Source organism: Lagenorhynchus albirostris, chromosome 4 (genome assembly GCF_949774975.1).
Source record: "Lagenorhynchus albirostris chromosome 4, mLagAlb1.1, whole genome shotgun sequence".
In the NCBI taxonomy this organism is placed as follows: Eukaryota; Metazoa; Chordata; class Mammalia; order Artiodactyla; family Delphinidae; genus Lagenorhynchus; species Lagenorhynchus albirostris.
The window spans coordinates 44,611,475-44,634,554 of NC_083098.1; the positions used below are offsets into that span (position 1 = coordinate 44,611,475).

Sequence of the window (23,080 nt, forward strand, 5' to 3'; positions counted from 1 at the left end):
ACTGGTGTTCACTAATTTTCTACATTCTTCTATTCTCAAAATATTCCATAATTTAAATTTATTTTAAAAAGGAAAAAAGAAAGCAGAGAAGCTTGCCTGTTGAACTGTAATAGGGAAGGGAGGAAAGGTAGGAGTTGTTTCTATTTAGCCCTAAGTATGGCTATAAAGAGTACACTTCAAAGGTTATCTAGATGTGCCCAAGCCAATAAGCAGCTTGCCTACAGGTTGGTTAATGTTATGTGAAAAACTGAAAGAAAATACACCAAATTTTTCAAAGGAAATTACTCTTTCACTTACCATAATTGTAATTTCCCTTTTACAAATGTTGAGGTCTGTCGCGTTATTGACATACATTCGCTTCAATGCATAGCGGAGTCCACCGTGAGTCCGCACCAGGAAAACTGTGGAGAATCCACCTAGAAGAACAAGAATCTACTAAATAAGAAGAATTTGAAGCTCCTGCCAAAATCATGTAACAGCACTGAGGAGCTTAATCTCACAGGGAAATAAACTGATTGTACACAAGACAAAAATAAGAACAGTAAACAACTAACACATTGTACTAAATTAACAGCCCAATCATTGGCTTCCTATGCCAATCATGAAGTAGCACATACAGGATAACATGCTTCTCAAGTTAAAATATACAAATATCATTTGAGTGGGAATATTTCTTATATAGGACGTGGAAAATGTTAACAACTTAACTATATCACTATAGTTTGGTAAATACTAGTGATTGCCTACCCATCAGCCTCTCCGTCTTAGTGATGACAAAACACTGATGTGATTTAATATGAGACATCAACGGGATCAGATGGGTGGGTCCCTCTTAAAGTTCCAGGGGATCAACCAACACTGTTCTAAGGCAATAATGGGAATCTCATTTCCTCTTGTCAGCAGCTGATTTAGGATTGAATATGTAACCAATTTTGGCTATATGGGACATAAGGAAAAGTATGCTGAGGGTTGCAGGAAAGATTTTCCAACCAGAAAAAACAAAACAAAACAAAAAAAAGATTCATATGATGAGGCTCTGCTCTTCCTTCTGGCTTTTGGATTTTGTTGTATAAGAATATACTCTTTAGACCTATGGCAACCATATGTGGTCATGACGGAAAAAAGAATGAGAGAGAAAATGACCCAAAACACTGAATTACTTTGGCAACTGAATTACACAAGCCTTCCAGACCTCTCACGTGAGATTATAAATGTCCTCATTATTTATGCCACAGTGTGTTAACTGTACCCCAGAAAGCATCATGTATGAAACAAATAGCCAGGTATTCTAAAGGACAATTACTTCTGTCACATACAAACAAAGATTTCCACCTTAAGTTTTTAAAACTCATTTTAGCATAGGATATTTTGTAGCTTAATTATAATTTTAAAACAAAAAAAATTACCGATACCCTCATTCACCAGAGGGAAGACAGCAGAAGCAAGAAAAATAGAAGCAGGAAAAACTACAGAAGCAAGAAGACAGCAGAAGCAAGAACTACAATCCTGCAGCCTGTGGAACAAAAACCAACATCACAAAGAGGTAGACAAGATGAAAGGGCTGAGGGCTATGTACCAGATGAAGGAACAAGATACAACCCCAGAAAAACAACTAAATGAAGTGGAGATAGGCAACCTTCCAGGAAAAGAATTCAGAATAATGATAGTGAAGATGATGCAGGGCCTCAGAAAAAGGATGGAGGCAGAAGTCGACAAGATGGCAAGAAATGTTTCACAAAGATCTAGAAGAATTAAAGAACAAACAAACAGAGATGAACAATACAATAATTGAAATGAAAAATACACTAGAAGGAATCAATAGCAGAATAACTGAGGCAGAAGAACGGATAAGTGACCTGGAAGACAGAATGTGGAATTCACTGCTGCAGAACAGAATAAAGAAAAAAGAATGAAAAGAAATGAAGACAACCTAAGAGACCTCTGGGACAACATTAAATGCAACAACATTCACATTACAGGGGCCCCAGAAGGAGAAGAGAGAGAGAAAAGACCTGATAAAATATTTGAAGAGATTATACTTGAAAACTTCCCTAACATGGGAAAGGAAATAGCCACCCAAGTCCAGGAAGCACAGAGAGTCCCATACAGGATAAATCCAAGGAGAAACACACTGAGACACACAGTAAACAACTTGGCAAAAATTAAAGACAAAGAAAAATTATTGAAAGCAGCAAGGGAAAAATGACAAATAACATACAAGGGAACTCCCATAAGGTTAACAGCTGATTTCTCAGCAGAAACTCTACAAGCCAGAAGGGAGTGGCATGATATACTTAAAGTGATGAAAGGGAAGAACCTACAACCAAGATTACTCTACCCAGCAAGGATCTCATTCAGATTCAATGGAGAAATCAAAAGCTTTACAGACAAGCAAAAGCTAAGAGAATTCAGCACCACAAAACCAGCTCTACAACAAATGCTAAAGGAACGTCTCTAGTGGGAAACACAGCAGAAGAAAAGGACCTACAAAAACAACCCCAAAACAACTGAGAAAATGGTAATAGGAACATACATATCGATAATTATCTTAAACGTGAATGGATTAAATGCTCCAACCAAAAGGCACACGCTTGCTGAATGGATACAAAAACAAGACCCATATATATGCTGTCTACAAGAGACCCACTTCAGACCTAGGGACACATACAGACGGAAAGTGAGGGGATGGAAAAAGATATTCCATGCAAATGGAAATCAAAAGAAAGCTGGAGTAGCAATTCTCATATCAGACAAAATAGACTTTAAAATAAAGACTATTATAAGAAACAAAGAAGGACACTACATAATGATCAAGGGATCAATCCAAGAAGAAGATATAATTGTAAATATTTATGCACCCAACATAGGAGCAACTCAATACACAAGGCACCTGCTAACAGCTATAAAAGAGGAAATTGACAGTAACACAATAATAGAGGGGAACTTGAACACCTCACTTACACCAATGGACAGATCATCCAAACAGAAAATTAATAAGGAAACACAAGCTTTAAATGACACAATAGACCAGACAGAATTAATTGATATTTATAGGACATTCCATCCAAAACCAGCAGATTACACTTTCTTCTCAAGTGTACACAGAACATTCTCTAGGATAGATCACATCTTGGGTCAAAAACCAAGCCTCAGTAAATTTAAGAAAATTGAAATCATATCAAGCATCTTTTCTGAGCACAACGCTATGAGATTAGAAATCAATTACAGGGGGTTTCCCTGGTGGCGCAGTGGTTGAGAGTCCACCTGCTGATGCAGGGGACACGGGTTCGTGCCCCAGTCCGGGAAGATCCCACATGCCGCGGAGCGGCTGGGCCCATGAGCCATGGTCGCTGAGCCTGCACGTCCGGAGCCTGTGCTCCGCAACAGGAGAAGCCACAACAGTGAGAGGCCCGCGTATACCGCAAAAAACAAAAAAAAAAGAAATCAATTACAGGGAAAAGAACGTAAAAAACACAAACTCATGAAGGCTAAACAATATGTTACTAAATAACCATAAGATCACTGAAGAAATCAAAGATGAAACCAAAAATACCTAGAGACAAATGACAATGAAAACACGACGATCCAAAACCTATGGGATGCAGCAAAAGCAGTTCTAAGAGGGAAGTTTAAACCTATAGAAGCTTACCTCAAGAAACAAGAAATATCTCAAATAATCTAAAATTACACCTAAAGGAACTAGAGAAAGAAGAACAAACAACACACAAAGTCAGCAGAAGGAAAGAAATCATAAGTTCAGAGCAGAAATAAATGAAATAGAAACAAAAAAAAACAATTGCTAAGTTCAATAAAACTAAAAGCTGGTTCTTTGAGAAGATAAACAAAATTGGTAAACCATTAGCCAGACTCATCAAGAAAAAGAGGAAGAGGACTCAAATCAATTAAATTAGAAATGAAAAAGGAGAAGTTACAACAGACACTGCAGACATACAAAGCATCCTAACAGACTACAACAAGCAACTCTATGCCAATAAATTGAACAACCTGGAAGAAATGGACAAATTCTTAGAAAGGTATAACCTTGCAAGACTGAACCAGGAAGAAATAGAAAATATGAACAGACCAATCACAAGTAATGAAATGGAAACTGTGATTAAAAATCTTCCAACAAACAAAAGCCCAGGACTAGATGCCTTCACAGGTGAATTCTATCAAACATTTAGAGAAGAGCTAACACCCACCCTTCTCAAACTCTTCCAAAAAATTGCAGACGAAGGAACCTCCCAAACTCATTCTGTGAGGCCACCATCAATCACCCTGATACCAAAACCAGACAAAGATACTACAAAAAAAGAAAATTACAGACCAATATCACTGATGAATATAGATGCAAAAATCCTCAACAAAACACTAGCAAACAGAATGAAACAACACATTAAAAGGATCATACCATGATCTAGTGGGATCTATGGCCAACTAATCTATGACAAAGGAGGCAAGGATATACAATGGAGAAAAGACAGTCTCTTCAATAAGTAGTGCTGGGAAAACTAGACAGCTACATGTAAAAGAATGAAATTAGAACACTCCCTAACAGCATACATAAAAATAAACTCAAAATGGATTAAAGACCTAAATGTAAGACCAGATACTATAAAACTCTTAGAGGAAAACATAGGCAGAACACTCTATGACATAAATCACAGCAAGATCTTTTGTGACCCACCTCCTAGAGAAATGGAAATAAAAACAAAAATAAACAAATGGGACCTAGTGAAACTTAAAAGCTTTTACACAGCAAAGGAAACCATAAACAAGACGAAAAGACAGGGCTTCCCTGGTGGCGCAGTGGTTGGGAGTCCACCTGCCGATGCAGGGGATGCGGATTCATGCCCCGTTCTGGGGTAATCCCACGTGCCGCGGAGCAGCTGGGCCCGTGAGCCATGGCCGCTGAGCCTGCACGTTCACAGCCTGTGCTCCGCAGCGGGAGAGGCCACGGCAGTGAGAGGCCCACGTGCCGCAAAAAAAAAAAAAAAAGACAACCCTCAGAATGGGAGAAAATATTTGCAAACAAATCAAAGGACAAAGGATTAATCTCCAAAATATATAAACAGCTCATGCAGCTCAATATTATAAAAACAAAAGACCCAATCCAAAACTGGGCAGAAAACCTAAATAGACATTTCTCCAAAGACAATATACAGATGGCCAAGAAGCACATGAAAAGCTGCTCAACATCACTAATTATTAGAGAAATGCAAATCAAAACTACAATGAGGTATCACCTCACACCAATTAGAATGGGCATCATCAGAAAATCTACAAACAACAAATGCTGGAGAGGGTGTGGAGAAAAGGGAACCCTCTTGCACTGTTGGTGGGAATGTAAATTGATACATCTACTATGGAGAACAGTATGGAGGTCCCTTAAAACACGAAAAATAGAACTACCATATGACCCAGCAATCCCACTACTGGGCATATACCCAGAGAAAACCATAATTCAAAAAGACAGATGCACCCCAGTGTTCATTGCAGCTCTATTTACCATGGCCAGGTCATAGAAGCAACCTAAATGCCCATTGACAGAAGAATGGATAAAGAAGATGTGGTACATATATACAATGGAATATTACTCAGCCATAAAAAGGAACGGTATTGGGTCATTTGTAGCGGCGTGGATGGATCTAGAGACTGTCATACGGAGTGAAGTAAGTCAGAAAGAGAAAAAAATATATCGTATATTAACACATATATGTGGAACCTAGAAAAATGGTACAGATGAACCAGTTTGCAGGGCAAAAATTGAGACACAGATGTAGAGAACAAACATATGGACATCAAAGGGGGAAGGCGGCGGGGTTGGGGGTGGTGGTGTGATGAACTGGGAGATTGGGATTGACATGTACACACTGATGTGTGTAAAATTGATTACTAATAAGAACCTGCTGTATAGAAAAATAAAATTCAAAAATTCCAAAAACAAAAAAAGCACTAAAGACTCCACACACACACGCGCACCTACACACACACACACACACACACACACACACACACACTTCTATTATTTAGAAGTAATAAATTCAGTGAAGTTTCAAGATCAAATTTTTTTAAAAATGTCACTTTTATCAATTTGTTAGTCCTTCTAACACAGCAATCTCAGCAATGATAAGGCACTAGCACTCCAGTTCAGTGCAAAATGCTCAAAGGAAAAGTAAACTATTGGGGATAAACAACAGGGGAAAAGAGCTCCTAGGATGACAGTCCAGAATCAGTACAGATTCATTCCGGAGTCTCCATATCCTCTAACTGCACGTATAAGGAACTGTACAACTCCCACCTTATAGATCTGGATTTCCATGTATATAATGTAGGGGAAATCAAATCAAACACTCACAAGGCAGTTACCAGGAGAGAAAAAGATGATGTTTGGGAAAGGTACTTTAAGTAAAAGCTCTAACAATTCAGGGCATTTGTTTAAAAGATGCTCATTTAACATTAATTTCATATGCAAACATTAACGAATTAGTAGCATTAATAAAGTGCTACTTAAACTGCTCAAATTTTATTTGATTAAAAAATTAAAGACAATGCTAAAACTTAGAATATATCTAGATACAGAAGTAGTATGGGTACAGGTCAAGATAAACCATTTATATAGCATTTGTTTTGAGATATTTTAGAGATTCCCCTAGAGCAATGATTCCCAAGCATAACTATGCATCAGAATCGCCTGGTGAGCTGGTGTGTGTGTGTTTATCTTGAATAGTTTCCAGGTTCTGACAAGTCTGAATCAGAAGGTCTCAAGTCAGGCCAAATACATACATTTTGCTAAACCATCCCTTACTCATTATTCTACTTTTGTATATGTTCTTATGAATATATAATAATATAAACTGAGTATTAACTGGGGCGGCAGTGGGAGTCCCCCAGATGGTTCTGATGTACAACCTAGTTAAGTACACACTGAACCACAGTAAAAAAATTCCTGAAGGAAACATGAATTCTATACATCAGCGGTCCCCAACCTTTTTGACACCAGGGACTGGTTTCATGGAAGACAACCTTTCGATGGACGGGGCTGGTGGGGGGTGGGGGGGTTCAGGCAGTAATGCGAGAGATGGGGAGAGATGGGAAGCTTTGTGCCCTCACCCACTGCTCACCTCCTGCTGTGCAGCTCAGTTCCTAAAAGGCCTCGGACCAGTAGCAGTCTGCAGCCTGGGCACTGGGGACCCCTACTATACATCCATTCTCAACCATACATATAACAAAGTAATTTCATCCCTATGAATTAGGAAAATTAGGGGAAAAATGTTAACTAAGTTTTGTTCATAAAACCCCTGTTTCTAAAAATTAAAGTTTGATAATTTCACCAATCCTATATCAGACGTAGATCTGGCAAAATGTTAAGTTTTCTACATACAGAGATGATGTGTTCATCAACTATGATTTACACCTAAACATGGTAAACACCGTACTGGTCGTCAGCAGTGCCTGCTCTGAGAATGAAATGGAATAATTTGTTTATATTTCTCCAAATACTATATTTTCCAAAATTTTCTGATTAAGTATTAGTTAGCTAATATTATTTCTGTTTGAAGAATGCATTTAGTGGGAGGTAACTAGTTGAGACATTATAGTAATCCAAGAGAGGACCATTATCTGCTTGCCACCAACCCATATCCACCAAATTCTCCAACACACATTCTTCACAGAAGGCTTTCAGGACGAACCCAATTCATGCTCCTCACTCCCTCAGGCACCTCTATATAGAGTTTTGACTATATTATCACATACTTCAATTTTTAACTCATTTTATACATAAATCAAAAGAATTTATGGCAGTAACCACTAATTCCACTTATTATATATTTCTATGTCCAATTCAACATATTGTTCAATTCAAGCCCAGTTCCAGGCACGGCTGCTAAATTAATACTAAATTTATACTTCCAAATATTGGATTACAAGAATACTATAAAACATTCCAAATGTTCTCAAAATCCCATGAAAATAAAAGAATTGATGACAGATTTGGTCTTTGCTATGTTAAAGAGGTGATTACTGGTGATGTCCCTAGATAGCTTCAGGTTGTAGGCTGGTCCCAGAAAAACCAACTACTGTGTATGATTAGAGGGCTGAAACTTTTCAGACTTTTTCCTATCCCATCTCCCAATCTCTGAGGAGAAAAGAGTGGTTAGAGATTGAGTTCAATCACATGACCAATGATTTAATCAACCATACCTATGTTAAGCTACTTCAATAAAAACTACAAGTAACAAGGTACAGAGAGCTTCATGGCTGGTGAACATACTAACATACTGGGAGAGTGGTGTATCCTGACTCCATTGGAACAAAAGCTCCTGCACTAGAGAAACTTCTAGACCTCATCCTATACCTGTTCATCTGGGTTTTTCATTTGTATCCTTTATAATAAAATAGTAGTCATAACTACAGCACTTCCCTAAGTTTTGTGAGTAGTTCTACCAAATTATCAAACCTGAAGAGGGTGTCATGGGAACACCCAAATATGCAGTCAACCGAGTCCATCAGAAGTGGTTCCCTGTCATCTGAAATGGGGGCAATCTTGTAGGACTGGGCCCACTTGTGGGGGCTGCACCTACTCTGGGTACTGTGAGAATTGAACTGAATTGACAGACATCCAGTTGCTGTCAAAGAATTGTTGTTGGAATGCAACCACTTATCTAGTAGTTGTACTTAAGGATGTATTTTATCTTCTACTTAGGAAGATGAGAAGTATGTCATCAAACAACAGTCAAGAAACATTTAATGTAACCATAATTCAAAATGGATTTGTAGTGATCCAAAAGGTCACTACAAATTGGGTCCTTAATTAAGTATTTGTTCATACAATTAGGCTTCCTAATTGTATGCACAGCACCTCTTTAAAATTCTCACAGCTTTCTGTTCCATACCATATAGCATATTTGATCCTGTTTATCAATCTGTCTCTTCCACTAGTTGTTAAGCAACTTGATGAGGGTCTCACACAATATTAAGTGGAAAATAAATAATCAATGTGTTTAGAACATAACTGTTAAGTCACTTTTGAATTAACCAAACTGCTCTGAGGAAAGAAAAAAAAAGGTATTTTTTTAACAAGGTTTGCCTTGTTAAACCTAACATACACTAATTTCTTTGACATAACCTGACTATAAGCAAAAAAGTTTCCCAATCACTACAAGAAATCAATTTCATCAGGCATAATTTGCATTCTGAATGTCCCTCAGTTCCTAATCAGTATTTTCTTTCCAAAGAACTGAAAAGCCAACTTGGAAAAAGTTACATAAAATTAGATACCATTAAATGTTTCCTGTAACTGAGGTTCTCAACCCGTTTTCTTGCCCAACATGAAGGACTCTACTCACTCCCCAAAATGATAGAGACTGTCAGTGAACTGGGAGAAAAGTCTCAAAGTTGAGAAATATGATATTAAGAAACTGATTCAGCAAGGATCATCATTGTATGACAAAATCCTAGATGAAAGGTTTATGAGAAATAGGATAGTTGCATGGTGTCAAAGTATCAAAACGAAAAACATTCCTTTTCATGGGAGAAATTTGGGGGTCACTAATTTGGCATTAATATTGACATTATATGCTTCCTGATGTGATGGAATATGAAGTAATTAAATAGCATCACCTGTGAAGTACCTTTGTTAAAAACTTTTAACCTAATAAAACTTATGGCTTAAATTGCAGTTTACAGAAAACAGGGGCTAGGAGAATATGGAAAATGATAACACAAAGAAACACTCAAGGTCTGAGAGATTAACTCTGGCTAGCTTTCTTGTACAGTGTTCCATATGTGGAGTACAAAAATGAGGGGAGCAGGGCTACATTACAATAAAATGTAATACATAATCCTTGATTAATTACTAGTTTTGAAAGAAACTGTAAAACATGATTTTTGTTGATAAACTATTTGAAAGTAAGTGGTCCCTTTGGGACAATGAAAAGTCTTGGCACATCCACAACTACTGAGAGGTATTAAAAATGTAATAGGCTGCTTGGGCAAGCACAGATGTTTAAGAGACATCCAAAAGCTGAGGCAGGGCTGAATGACAAGATTCATCTCTTACACGGCGTCACTCCTTCAAAACTGTGAGAGGTGGTTGTTTCATCTACTGTATGGAAACCAACATAGAGAGTCAAGCAAAATGAAGAAACAGAGGAATATGTTCCAAATGAAAGAACAAGATAAAACCTCAGAAAAAAAAATAAAAATCCCTAATGAATGAGAGATAAGTAATTTACCTAATAAAGAGTAATGATCATAAAGATGCTCACCAAATTGAGAATAAATGAACAGTAAGAACTTCAAAAAAGAGATTAAAAATATAAAAAAAATAACAACTAGAAGTCAGAGAGCTGAAGAATAAATAACTGAACGAAAAAATACACTAGAGGGATTCAATAGCAGACTGGATGAAGTAGAAGAATCAGTCAACTCAAAGACAAGGCAGTGGAACTCAACCAATCAGAGCAGCAGAAAGAAAAAAGAATGAAAATGAGTAGAGATAGCTTAAGGGGCTTATGGGACAACATCAAATGAACTAACATTCACAATATAAGGGTCCCAGAAGGAGGAGAGAGAGAGAAAGGAGCAGAAATCTTATTTAAAGAAATAATGGCTGAAAGTTTCCTTAACCTGAGAAGGAAAGAGACATCCAATTCCAGCAAGTCCAGTTCCAAATAAGAGGAACCCAAAGAAACCCACATCGAGACACATTATAATTAAAATGTCAAAAGATAAAGACAAGGAAATAACATTAAAAGCATCAAGAGAAAAACAACTTGTTACATACAAGGGAACTCCCATAAGCCTATAAGCAGATTTTTCAGGAGAAACTTTGCAGGCCAGAGTTTTATATTTCTATAAAATAGTATGAAGGTTCAAAGACAAAAGTAGTAAAAATAACTATGATTACAATAATTAGTTAAGGGATACACAAGATAAAAAAAGGTAAATTGTGATATCAATAATATAAAGTGTAGACGGGAGGGAGTAATAATGTCAAGCTTTACAATGGGATCAAACTAGAGAAGTTTTCAACTTAAAAGAGACTATTATAGATACAAGTTGTTATATGTAAGACTCACGGTAACCACAAAGCAAAAACCTATATAGGCACACCTCAGAGATATTGTAGGTTCAGTTCCAGACCACTGCAATAAAGCATATGGCAATAAACCTAGTCACACAATTTTTCTGGCTTCCCATTATATAAAAAGTTATGTTTACACTAAACTGTAGTCTATTAATGGTACAATAGCATTATGTCTTAAAAATGTGCATACCTTAATTAAAAAATACTTTATTGCAAAAATATACTATCATCTGAACCTTCAGAGAGTCATAGCAATAACAGCAAAGATCACTGATCACAAATCACCAAGAAAAATATAATAATGATGAAAAAGTTTAAAATACTGCAAGAATTACCAAGATGTGACAGAGACACCAAGTGAGCAAATGCTGTTGGAAAAATGGTGTTGACAGACTTGCTCAATTCAGAGTTGCCACAAACCTTTCATTTGTAAAACATGCAATATCTGTGAAGTGCAACAAAGGGAAGTGCAATAAAACAAAGCACAATAAAACAAGGTACACCTGTAGTAAATATACAAAAGATAAAGAGAAATATAAGCATACCATTAAAGAAAACCATCAAACCACAAAAGAAGCCAGAGAAGAACATAGGAAAGAAAACAACAAAACCATGCAGAAAAAAATTAGTAAAATGGCAATAATCACATACCTAACTGTAATTACTTTAAATATAAATGGACTAAATTCTCCAATCGAAAAACACAGAGTGGCTGAATAAATTTTTTAAAAGACTAATCTATACACTGTCTACAAAAGACTCACTTTAGATGTAAGGACACCCAGAATGAAAGTGAAGGGATTAAAAAAATATTCCACGTAAATGGAAACCAAAAGAATGCTGGAGTAGCTATACTTATATTAGACAAAACAGACTTCAAAACAAAGACTGTAAAAAGAGACAAAGATGGGTGTTACATGATAAAGAGATCAATCCAACAAGAAGATATTACATTTGTAAACATTTATGCACCCAACATAGAAGAACCTAAATATATAAAGCAAATATTAACAGACCTAAAAGGAGAAATAGACAGTAATACAATAATAGTACGGGACTTTTATACCCTACTTACATTAATGGATAGATGCCCAGACAGAAAATCAATAAGAAAACATCAGCTTTAAATAACACATAGACCAGATGGACTTAACAGATATGTACAGAACATTTCACCCAAAAGCGACAGAATACACATTCTTCTCAAGTGCACATGGAACATTTTCCGAGACAGATCGTATGTTAGGCCACAAAACAAGTCTAAAAAAATTTAAGAAGACTGGAATCACAGGAAGCATCTTTGCCGACCACAATAGTATGAAACTAGAAATTACACAAAGGAAACTGAAAAATTCACAAATAATATGGAGATTAAAGAACACGCTACTGAGCAACCAATGGCTTAAAGAGAAATCAACAGAGAAATTAAAACCTTGAGACAAATGAAAATGAAATGTAACATACCGAAATATATGGGATGCAGCAAAAACACTTCTAAGAGGAAAGTTCATAGGGATAAATGCCTGCCTCAGGAAACAGGAAAAGTCTCAAATAAACAACCTAACTTTACACCTCAAGGAACTAGAAAAAGAACAAATAAAGCCCAAATTTAGTAGAAGGAAGGAAATAACAAAGATTAGAGAAGAAATAAATGAAATAGAGACTAAAAAGACACTAGAAAATATCAATGACACATAGAGCTGATTCTTTGAAAAGATAAATAAAATTGGCAAACTTTTAGAAAGACTCACCAAGAAAAAAAGATAGAGGACTCAAATAAATAAAATCAGAAACGAAAGAGAAGATCTTACAACTGATACCACAGAAACACAAAGGATCATAAGAGACTACTAACAAATTGAACAACCTAGGAGAAATGGATAAATTCCTAGAAATACAAATCCTACTAAGACTGAATCATGATGAAATAGATAATCAACTATGCTCCAATATAAAATAAATTTTTTTAAAAATAGCATCTAAATAGCCAAAAATAAATAAATAAGAAGAAAGAAAAAAAATAGACAATCTGAACAGACTGATTACTACTAATAAGGAGACTGAATCAGTAATCAAAAACCTCCCCACAAACAAAAGTCCAAGATGAGATGGCTTCACTGGTGAATTCTACCAAATATTCAAAGAAAAGTTAATAGAAATCCTTCTCAAACTCTTCAAAAAATACAGGAGGTAATTCTTCCAAACTCATTTTATAAGGCCAGCATTACCCTGATACCAAAACCAGACAAGGGTATCACAAGAAAATTACAGGCCAATATCCCTGATGAACACAGATGCAAAATAACCAACAAAACACTAGCAAACTGAATTCAACAATACATTAAAAGTATTATACACCATGATCAAGTAGGATTTATTCCAGGGATGTAAGGATGGTTCAACATCCACAACAGTCGATGTGATATACCATAACAACATGAAGGATAAAAATCATATGATCATTTCAGTAGATGAAGAAAAAAAGTTGACAAACTTTAACATCCATTTATGGTAGAAACTCTCAACAAAGCAGGTACAGAGGCAACGTACCTCAACCTAATAAAGGCCATATATGATATATAAGCCCACAGTTAACACTGCACTCAAAAATGAAAAGCTGAAAGCTCTTCCATGAAGATCAGGAATAAGACAAGGATACCCACTCTCACCACACTTATTCAGCAAAATATTGGGTTGGCCAAAAACTTTGTTCACGTCTTTTCATAACATCTTATGGAAGTCCTAGACAGAACAATTAGGCAAGAAAAAATAAATAATAGGCATACAAATTGGAAAGTAAGAAGTAAAACTGTCACTATTCACAAATGATATATATATAGAAAACCCTAAGGACTCCATTCAAAAACTGTTAGAATAAATGAATTCAGTAAAGTTGTAGGATACAAAATCAATACACAAAAAATATGCTGCATTTCTATATACTAATAATGAATTAATTAATTAATTGAGAAATTAAGGGAACAATCCCATTTACAAAAAGAATAAAATACCTAGGAACAAACTTAGCCAAGGAGGAGAAGGACCCATATTGAAAACTACAAGACATTAATGAAAGTAATTGAAGAAGACACAAATTGCTGAAAAGGTAATCCATGCTCCTAGACTGGAAAAATTAATATAGTTTAAATGTTCATACTACCCAAAGCAATCTACAGGTTCAATGCAATCTCTATCGATTCCAATGGCAGTTTTCACAAAAGTAGAACCAAAAATTCCAAAATTTGTATGGAACCATAAAAGACCCCACATAGCCAAAGCAGTCTTGAGAAAGAAGAACAAAGCTGTAAGCATCACACTCCCTGATTTCAAACTATATTACAAAGCTATGGTAACTAAAACAGTATGGTACTGGCATGAAAAGACGAATGGAGCAATGGAATAGAGAGCCCAGATATGTATGGTCAATTAATTTATGACAAAGGAAACAAGAATATACAATGGGGAAAAGACAGTCTCTTCAACAAATGGTGTTGGGAAAATTGAACAGTCACATGCAAAAGAATGAAACTGGACCACTATCTTACACCATACACAAAAATTAACTCAAACTGGATTAAAGACTTGAATGTAAGACCTGAAACCATAAAATTCCTAGAAGAAAACATAGGCAGTAAAGCTCCCTGACATAGGTCTTGACAATGATTTTTTTGAAACTGACACCAAAAGCAAAAACAACAAAAGCAAAACTAAACAAGTGGGACTACGTCAAACTAAAAAGTTCTCACAAAAAAGGAAACTAACAATGAAATGAAAAGGCAACCTACTGAACAGGAGAAAATATTTGCAAATCATATATCTGATAAGAAGCTAATGTCCGAAATAGAGAACTCATACAATTCAATAGTTTTTTTAAAAAAAAATCTGATATTAAAATGGGCAGAAGATCTGAATAGACATTTTTCTAATGAAGACACACATACGGCCAACAGGTGCATGTAAAGATGCTCTACATCATTAATTTTAAGGGAAATGAAAATAAAAACCACAATGAGATATCAGCTCACACTTGTTAGAACATCTATTATCAAAAAGACTAAAAATAGCAAATGTTGGAGAGGATGCAGATAAAAGGGAACCCTTGTGCACTGTTGGTGTGAATAAAAATTGGGGGCAGCCACTATGGAAAACAGTATGGAGGTTCCTTAAAAAATTAAAAATAGAACTACCGGGCTTCCCTGGTGGCGCAGTGGTTAAAAGCCCGCCTGCCGATGCAGGGGACACGGGCTCGTGCCCCAGTCTGGGAAGATCCCATATGCCGTGGAGCGGCTGGGCCCGTGAGCCATGGCCGCTGAGCCTGTGCGTCCGGAGCCTGTGCTCTGCAATGGAAGAGGCCACAGCAGTGAGGGGCCCGTGTACCGTAAAAACAAAAACCAAACAAACAAAAAAATAGAACTACCATTTGATCCAGCAATTCCAGTTCTGGGTACTTACTAGCAGAAAATAAAAACAGTAATTTGAAAAGATATATGCACCCCCATGTTCACTGTAGCATTATTTACAATAGCCAAGATATAGAAACAACGTAAGTGGCCATTGATGGATGAAAAGATTTTAAAACTGTGCCATACATACACACACACACACACACACACACACACACACACACACACACAGACACACACACACAGGAATATTATTCAGCCATAAAAAAAGAAGGAAATCTTGCCATTTGCAACAACATGGATGGACCTCGAGGACATGATGCTAAGTGAAATAAGTCAGACAGAGAAAGACAAATACCATATGATCTCTCTTTTATGTAGAATCTTAAAGTATTTTTAAAATAAATATTTTAAAAAACTAAGCTCATATGCAGAATAGATTGGTGGTTGCCAGAAGTGAAGGGTGGAGGATAGAAAGAAATGGGTGAACTGCTTTTGTTCTTTTTCTTTTTTTTTTTTAGTTTAAATAAATTGAAATTTTTTTAATGAGGGGGGTAGGGTTATTCTAGATTTTAAATGACATTACAATCAAATTCAGTACATAACTCTTTATTAAATTCTACTTTTGAAAAAACCATAAAACATGTTTTTGTTGGTGTTGAATTATTTTAAACTAAGTTGTAGATTCATGTCATTTTACTCATTAGTATTCATGACTATTTAAACACATATACATTCTTAAAATGCATACATTAACCTATATAACTACAGTACCTCTGTCCCACCTAGGAAAATGAACAATAATTCTTCTAATGCACAGTCCTGACTCAAAATTATCCATGTGTTTTTATTTAAATGTATTAAGAAAAAAGTGGTAAAATGTTATTAATAGTTGAATCTAGATGATGAACATATGGTTATTCACTGTACTGCTCCTTCAAATTTTCTGTATATTTTGAAATTTTTCATAATAAAGTTGTAAGAAAAGAACAAAAGACCTAGGATGTTTTTCCCCAGATAACTCTTCTCTCCCTTGCCATTCAACAACCCCACCAGCACCACGGAGAATTATTATTTTACAAGAACAACAATGTTGCTGATTATCCAGACTCACAACTTCCCCAAAGGCACCATAAGTCTCTTACCACAGAAAAAGTTTATGGTATCTTAGATACCTTATGCTCCAATATCCCAACACACACAAGCACTTCATGTTTATGAAAGACTGGGCTTTAGTAGTGTTTACTTCTATCAAGTTTATTTCCCTAGGGAATGGAAGGAAATGAGAGGAACGGATAAAATTACACATGGTTTTTCTGTATTGTGTATATCATCAGACATCATGCTAGTCAACAAGATAGAAGAAATACTAAGCTGTTCAGCAACTTCTGGTTCCAACCATTGCCAATGAAAACAATGTCACTTGAAACTATCTTCAAGTTAAGTGGAACAGGCACTTATTTGGCTGTAGGATTTGAGCCAATGACCACTGGCCTGTGATACATCAGAGTTTCGTTACTCTAGGTTAAGGCAATGACTCCAGAAGTTTCCTTTTTAAAAGTGAAAATATCCCTAAAAAGAATTACTAACTTAAATTCATGCCAAAATTATTTTATCTGTTTGTTCTATCTACTACAAGGCAATGAAAGAATAAATCAGTTACATTTGATTGGGTAGAGAACAAAAGGAGAGGGAGTTGAAAAGTGAAAAGGCAAGAGCACAACATTCATACAACCCTGACAATACATAAAGCATTGCTAAGCACATTACCTTATTTAGTTCTCATAACATTATGAGGCAATTTAACTGTTATTCCCATTCTACAGATGAGGAATAAACTAAACACTGAGAAAGAAGGTAAGCAGCTAGTCCAATTACACAACACTGATAAGATGAAGCCAGAGGGTTTTTTTTTTTCTCATAAATCTCACATTCTACTGATTTTTATATCCACACCTGTCTTTGTTATGCCAGAAGAAAAGTCTATGTAGGATCTGGGAATAACATAAAATCTTAGAAAGAACAAAAGAAAATTGGGATAATCAAGATAAAACAATGCCCCCCCAACCCCCCAGAGTTTTCTTCTTGATAGAACCTTACTTTATAAGCAGTATTCCTTATACAGAAGAGGCTCATAGGTCAAGACCGTGTTTGATTTGGACTGCACAGTGCCTCAGAAGATCGGTATATTTCAGATGACAATCTAGATTTTTCAGTTTCTCTTGAAAAACTTGGAAATAAGGAAAGAGAGGGTCCTCATTCCTATATGACAGCAATCAGATGGAGCTGTCAGCTGCCATCCCCTTTACACAGGGCATGTGCTCTGCAGTTCATCCCAGCTCCCTCTATTCTTGAAGTTTCAGTGATTCACTGGCCCACTTTACTCTTTTACATTACCTGCCTGGCCTGTGTAGGCATCTGAGTTTGCAACCCTACAACAGGAACTTCCAAAAATTTATCCACCACAGTATTTGCACCTATTATACTTATTCAGTGCCTCTCCCTTCAACTGGGTTGTAAGCTCTATAAGAACAGAGACTATGTAACACCTCACTTATCCCAGTATCATCAATGCCTACCACCTTGCCTGGCATTCAAATATTTATTGAGTGAATGACTTAACATTAATAAACTGGTTCTGCTGGTAGTACTTTAATTCACAAACTACTTACTACTTTGATCTTCCGTGAATAAAATGCAATTAACCTCTGATTCACCATTTTCCCTTGGTGCTGACTCTATTTTTTTCCCCATTTTTTTTAACATCTTTATTGGAGTATAATTGCTTTACAATGTTGTGTTAGTTTCTGCTGTACAACAAAGTGAATCAGCTATATGTATACATATATCCCCATATCCCCTCCCTGACTATAATTTTAACACACAATACAAATTCGGAAAACAGAATTTCACTTCTTTACCACGTAAATCATTCATTCATTCATTCGACAACATATATTAACTGTTCACAAGGTGCCAAGCACTGTTCTAGGTGCTAGAAACAAAACTAACTATATGGAATTCAGAGAAACCCTTGCCCTTTGTGAGCCTACATCCTAGAAAGATTGAAACAAGATATACAAGTAAAATATGCACTATACAGAAGATAATGATACATTCTGAGGAGAAAAAAATTAAAGTGGGGGTGGATTGTAGACTGGAAAATTGTGTTGGGTGTAGGGATGAGGTTGAAATGCTTAATCTGGATGCTAGATGCCTAGGGAAGGCCTGAGGTGACTCTGAGTAAAGATGGAAAGTGAGGGAGTGAGGGCAAGTGCATTCCAGGTAGATAAAAGAGGGTGTGCAAAGGCCCTAAGGCAGGAGCCTGCTGATATGTCTGAAGAATAGCAAAGGGACCAGAAAGCATGGAGCAGAATGAGCAAAGGAGAGTATAATACAAAAAGAGGGCAAATGGTTAAAAGGGAGCCAGATCAGACAGGCTCTTACGTATGGATAAGGGTAAGGACTTTGCCTTTTGCTCTAAGTAAAACGGAAAGCCAATGGATGGTTCTGAGCAGGAGGGACATAACTGGATTCATATTTTAATATGACCACTCTGTCCACTGTGTGGGGAACAGAGTGAAGGCAGGTAACATTAGAGGTAGGGAAGTCAGTTAGTAGGCTACTGCAATAATTCTGTTGAAAGATGACAGTGGTTTTGACCAGGGCAGTAGGAATAGTGAGAAATTAAAACATTCTAGATATATTTTTTAGAGAGAGCTGACAGGATTTCTTGACAACACTGCATGTGAGAAAAATGGGAGCTAAAAATGACTTCAAGGGTTTTGGTCTGAGATACAGGAAGGATGAAGTCACCATTAACTGAGATGGAGAAGACTGTGCTGGAAAACAATTTAACATGGGTCTCTCGCATTTCTGTCCATCTTGCAAGCAGGGCACTGACTGCCTTTGTTGTGGACTATCTTTTCAGGACTGTCTGCATAGTGAACAGCCTTAGAAGACAGAGCCAGTGTATCCCTCAAGAGCAAAGGGAAGTTTCGTTTACTGCCCAGCATAATAAAGATAACATCTGCCCCCATCTCCCCTGGAGCAAACTTAATGCCCATTATAAAACACTGTGGTTCCGTAAACTCAGGGTTCCTCTCCTGTAATACAGTACAATCCACTACATGTACAGGCATCACCTGGCCCTTTCACGTTGCCCTTTGGGAACTGAGACTCTGGGAAGTGGAGCAAACACTGATACTCTGGCTATAGCTATTACTGTAATAAAATCCTTTGTCTCATGTTTTCTGCCACCATCTATGAAACTATGGCAGGCTAACTCCTCAGCTTAACAAGTAGGGTAAATCCCAAAATCTTAACAGTTCTTGACAGACAACAGGGAGAGTTTGGAACAGAATATCAAGTGCACAGTTTGGGACATGCTGAGTTAGAGATGCCTGTTGGACATTCAGTTGGAGATGTGGAAATGGCAATTAGATTTCCAAGTATAAAGTCCAGAAAAGTGATCAAAGTGAAAGAGATATATTTAAGAGCTATGCTTATTTATACCTGAATTTTTAATACATCTATCATTAGTTATAGCCATGAGGAGGGTAGTTGTGTGCCTGAATCCTAAAAAAAATTTCCCAGAAAAAAGAATGATTATTTAAAAGTAAAGCCTCATTATACTTGTCATCAAGGATGTTCTAAAATCAACAATTTTTATATGCTCTTGGTGGATGTGGAAATTAGTAAAATATTTCCACCATAACCATACTTTAAGATTACATATCATATATCAAGAGCCTTAAAATATCCATATTCTTCTTCTCATTTTATTTTAGAGAATTCTACCATAAAGAAATTACTAGTGAAGATACAGAAACCTATACTTCCAGCAACATGCAAATAATTATGTAAATATGTCACATAGGATGGCATTTTGTGCAAGCATTAAAAACGCTTTAAAAAACGCTAATATAATTTTAAACATATAATAGACTACAGTGGGCCCTCCATATCCATGGCTTCCACATTTGCAGATTCAACCAACCACGGATTGAAAGCATTTCCCCCCTTTCAAAAAAAATTCCAGAAAGTTCCAAAAGGCAAAACTTGAATTTGCCACATGCTGGCAACTATTTACATAGCATTTACATTGTATTTACAACTATTCACATAGCATTCACATTGTATATTATAAGTAATCTAGAGATGACAAAGTATACAAGATGTATGTAGGTTATATGCAAATGTTACCTCATTTTATATAAGGGACTTGAGCATCCTCAGATTTTGGTGTCCCCAAGGGGTCCTGGAAACAATCCCCTGTGGATACCAAAGGACGACTGTATATACAGAGCAATCTCAGTTGACTTCAGGTACAGCTTCATTCAGGACACAGTCTCTTGTCTTTCAACTAATACAATTCTTTTTTCAGTACACTAAGCTGAGGTGCATTCAACTGCAAACTTTTGTTTGCAGTTAAGAGAGTCCTAGACGGGCATCACATACATTAGTAGCTGGATCAAGTCTTAGAGGCTAGCCCTCATTTGTAAGATTATTTCTATAGGAATACAAATATCATGTATTTCTCATTAACTGAGAACCATATAAAATGTTTCCAAGGTAGAAGCTTACAAACAAAAATCAATAATTCAGAATTATGATACTCCTATGTTTTGGATATTAGGTAACAATAAGATAAAGTGGGCTAATATATATAGATTGTTCCCTATAATACTTAAAATGTCACTTTAGGATCCAGCTTATGCAAAAGAAATTATATATTTACATGTATAGACATTATATGCCCAGAGACTCAAAATATAAATATTGTCACCAAAGTTACTGACATTGATTTTCCACATCATTGCTAAAATTTAACACAGTTCTCTAACACTTCTGTTTGAAACAGACTTCAGAGACCATCATAAATTGTTTTCGATAACTACAATGTGGGAAATTTCCCACTTCTTGAGACTGACAGAATTTCAAAAGCATTACAAGTTGTCCCTAACCAAGTCAACTAAATTGAGATAAAGGTTTTGATGGGTTTCAACGTTTTGGGGGAAAAAAAACAGTATGTGGAAGCCAGTACATGAAAGGTCAATAAATTAACCTGTGTAATTTATAAAATGGTCCTAAAATTTCTTAAATGACTTCTAAAACATGTTATAAAAAAATTCCTTTATCAATGGAAAAAATTAAGCTTCTTGATAGAGATTACTTGGCAAAAACACTCATTTATTTGTAATTTTTTTCAAAAAGATCAAACTGCTTATATACATATATACCAATTTTTTAAACTATTTTTATAAAGTTCAAAAAGGAAAAAGTTCCTATTGTGTTTAAAATTAACTAGCTTTATATCTGTCATCTCCTGATCTTATTTCAAATGTATATATGAAATTCTAATAAAATAGACTTGTTTTTTACCTGCAAATATATAGCAATACATAACCACAGCTTTATAATTCTATATAATATTAATAATTAAGTGCATAATGATTATGTACTACATGATTAGCAGAAAGTGGATTTTAGAAACATACTTAGTCAAGTATTTACTATTTTACTCTCTCTAGGCCTGTCTCATTTGTAAAATTATGTTGACAGTTATAGATAATCTCCAGGGATTCTTCAACTCTCAGGAACTAGAGATTAAAAGCAGTCTCAAATATCCCACAATCTTAAAGGAAATATGGATAAACAAAGTATCATAACAAGTGGAATAAAAGAGCTATATTCAAAGCATATGAAAACAAAAAAAGTTGTAGTATATGGAGAAAAATCAGAAAGGCTGTCACTAAAGAAGTAATATATGAGCTGAATGTTGAAGATGTATAGTAGTTCCCAAATAGGTAAAGTAAAGCATGGGGGAAAAAACAAGTGTAAAAGTATCAGAGGTGGGACATTTCCAAAATAGAAAATTAAGGACCTTCAAAAATCTGTTCCTCCATAAAAGCAATAAGAACACTGGCAAAAACTGTCAAAACCTCTATTTTCACAACTCTGGAAATTACACAAAGACTTGCAATAATTCAAGGAGCTTTTATTCAAGAAAAATAACAATCTCAGTAAAAACAGTGAGCTTTGTGACATCTTAACTTGTCCTATTATCATTCTCTCCCAGCTCCACAGTAGTCTTGAAAAGATAAAGCTCACAACCACAGTAACTGCAGCTCTGCAGACAATGGAAGAAATAAAACAGGTTCAGACTTACCAAAAAGCCCAAGACTCATCACTATTAGATCTGTCAGAAAGCTCCCTGGAAAAGCTCCATTCTCAGGGTTTGTCTTTATTTAACCCAACTCATAACTCACACTGCAAAAAGCTCTATCACTAAAGTGTTTGGTGAACACAATCAGCAACAATTCTGTAACACTGCAGCTGTCTTAGGCAGTGACACAAGGTGGGGATAACAAGAAGTTAACCAAAATAATTTACATAGAAAAATAGGAAACAAGATATCTATAGGGAGCTTTGAAAAGCTATGACACAAGGCTTCCTGGTGGCGCAGTGGTTGAGAGTCCGCCTTCCGAGGCAGGGGACACGGGTTCGTGCCCCGGTCCGGGAAGATCCCACATGCCGCGGAATGGCTGCGCCCGTGAGCCATGGCTGCTGAGCCTGCGCATCC

At 36.1% G+C, this 23,080-nt stretch overlaps 1 protein-coding gene across 4 annotated transcripts in view; it reads right to left on the bottom strand.

Annotated features, from left to right (window-relative positions):
- The window catches only part of BMP2K (BMP2 inducible kinase), a 126,366-nt gene that overhangs the window by 68,933 nt on the left and 34,353 nt on the right, over window positions 1–23,080 (bottom strand). For all 4 annotated transcript variants that reach the window (XM_060147963.1, XM_060147962.1, XM_060147964.1 and 1 more), the window contains one exon: window positions 298–416. In XM_060147963.1, the coding sequence (XP_060003946.1) occupies window positions 298–416 (119 nt within the window). The remainder of the gene's footprint in view (window positions 1–297; window positions 417–23,080) is intronic.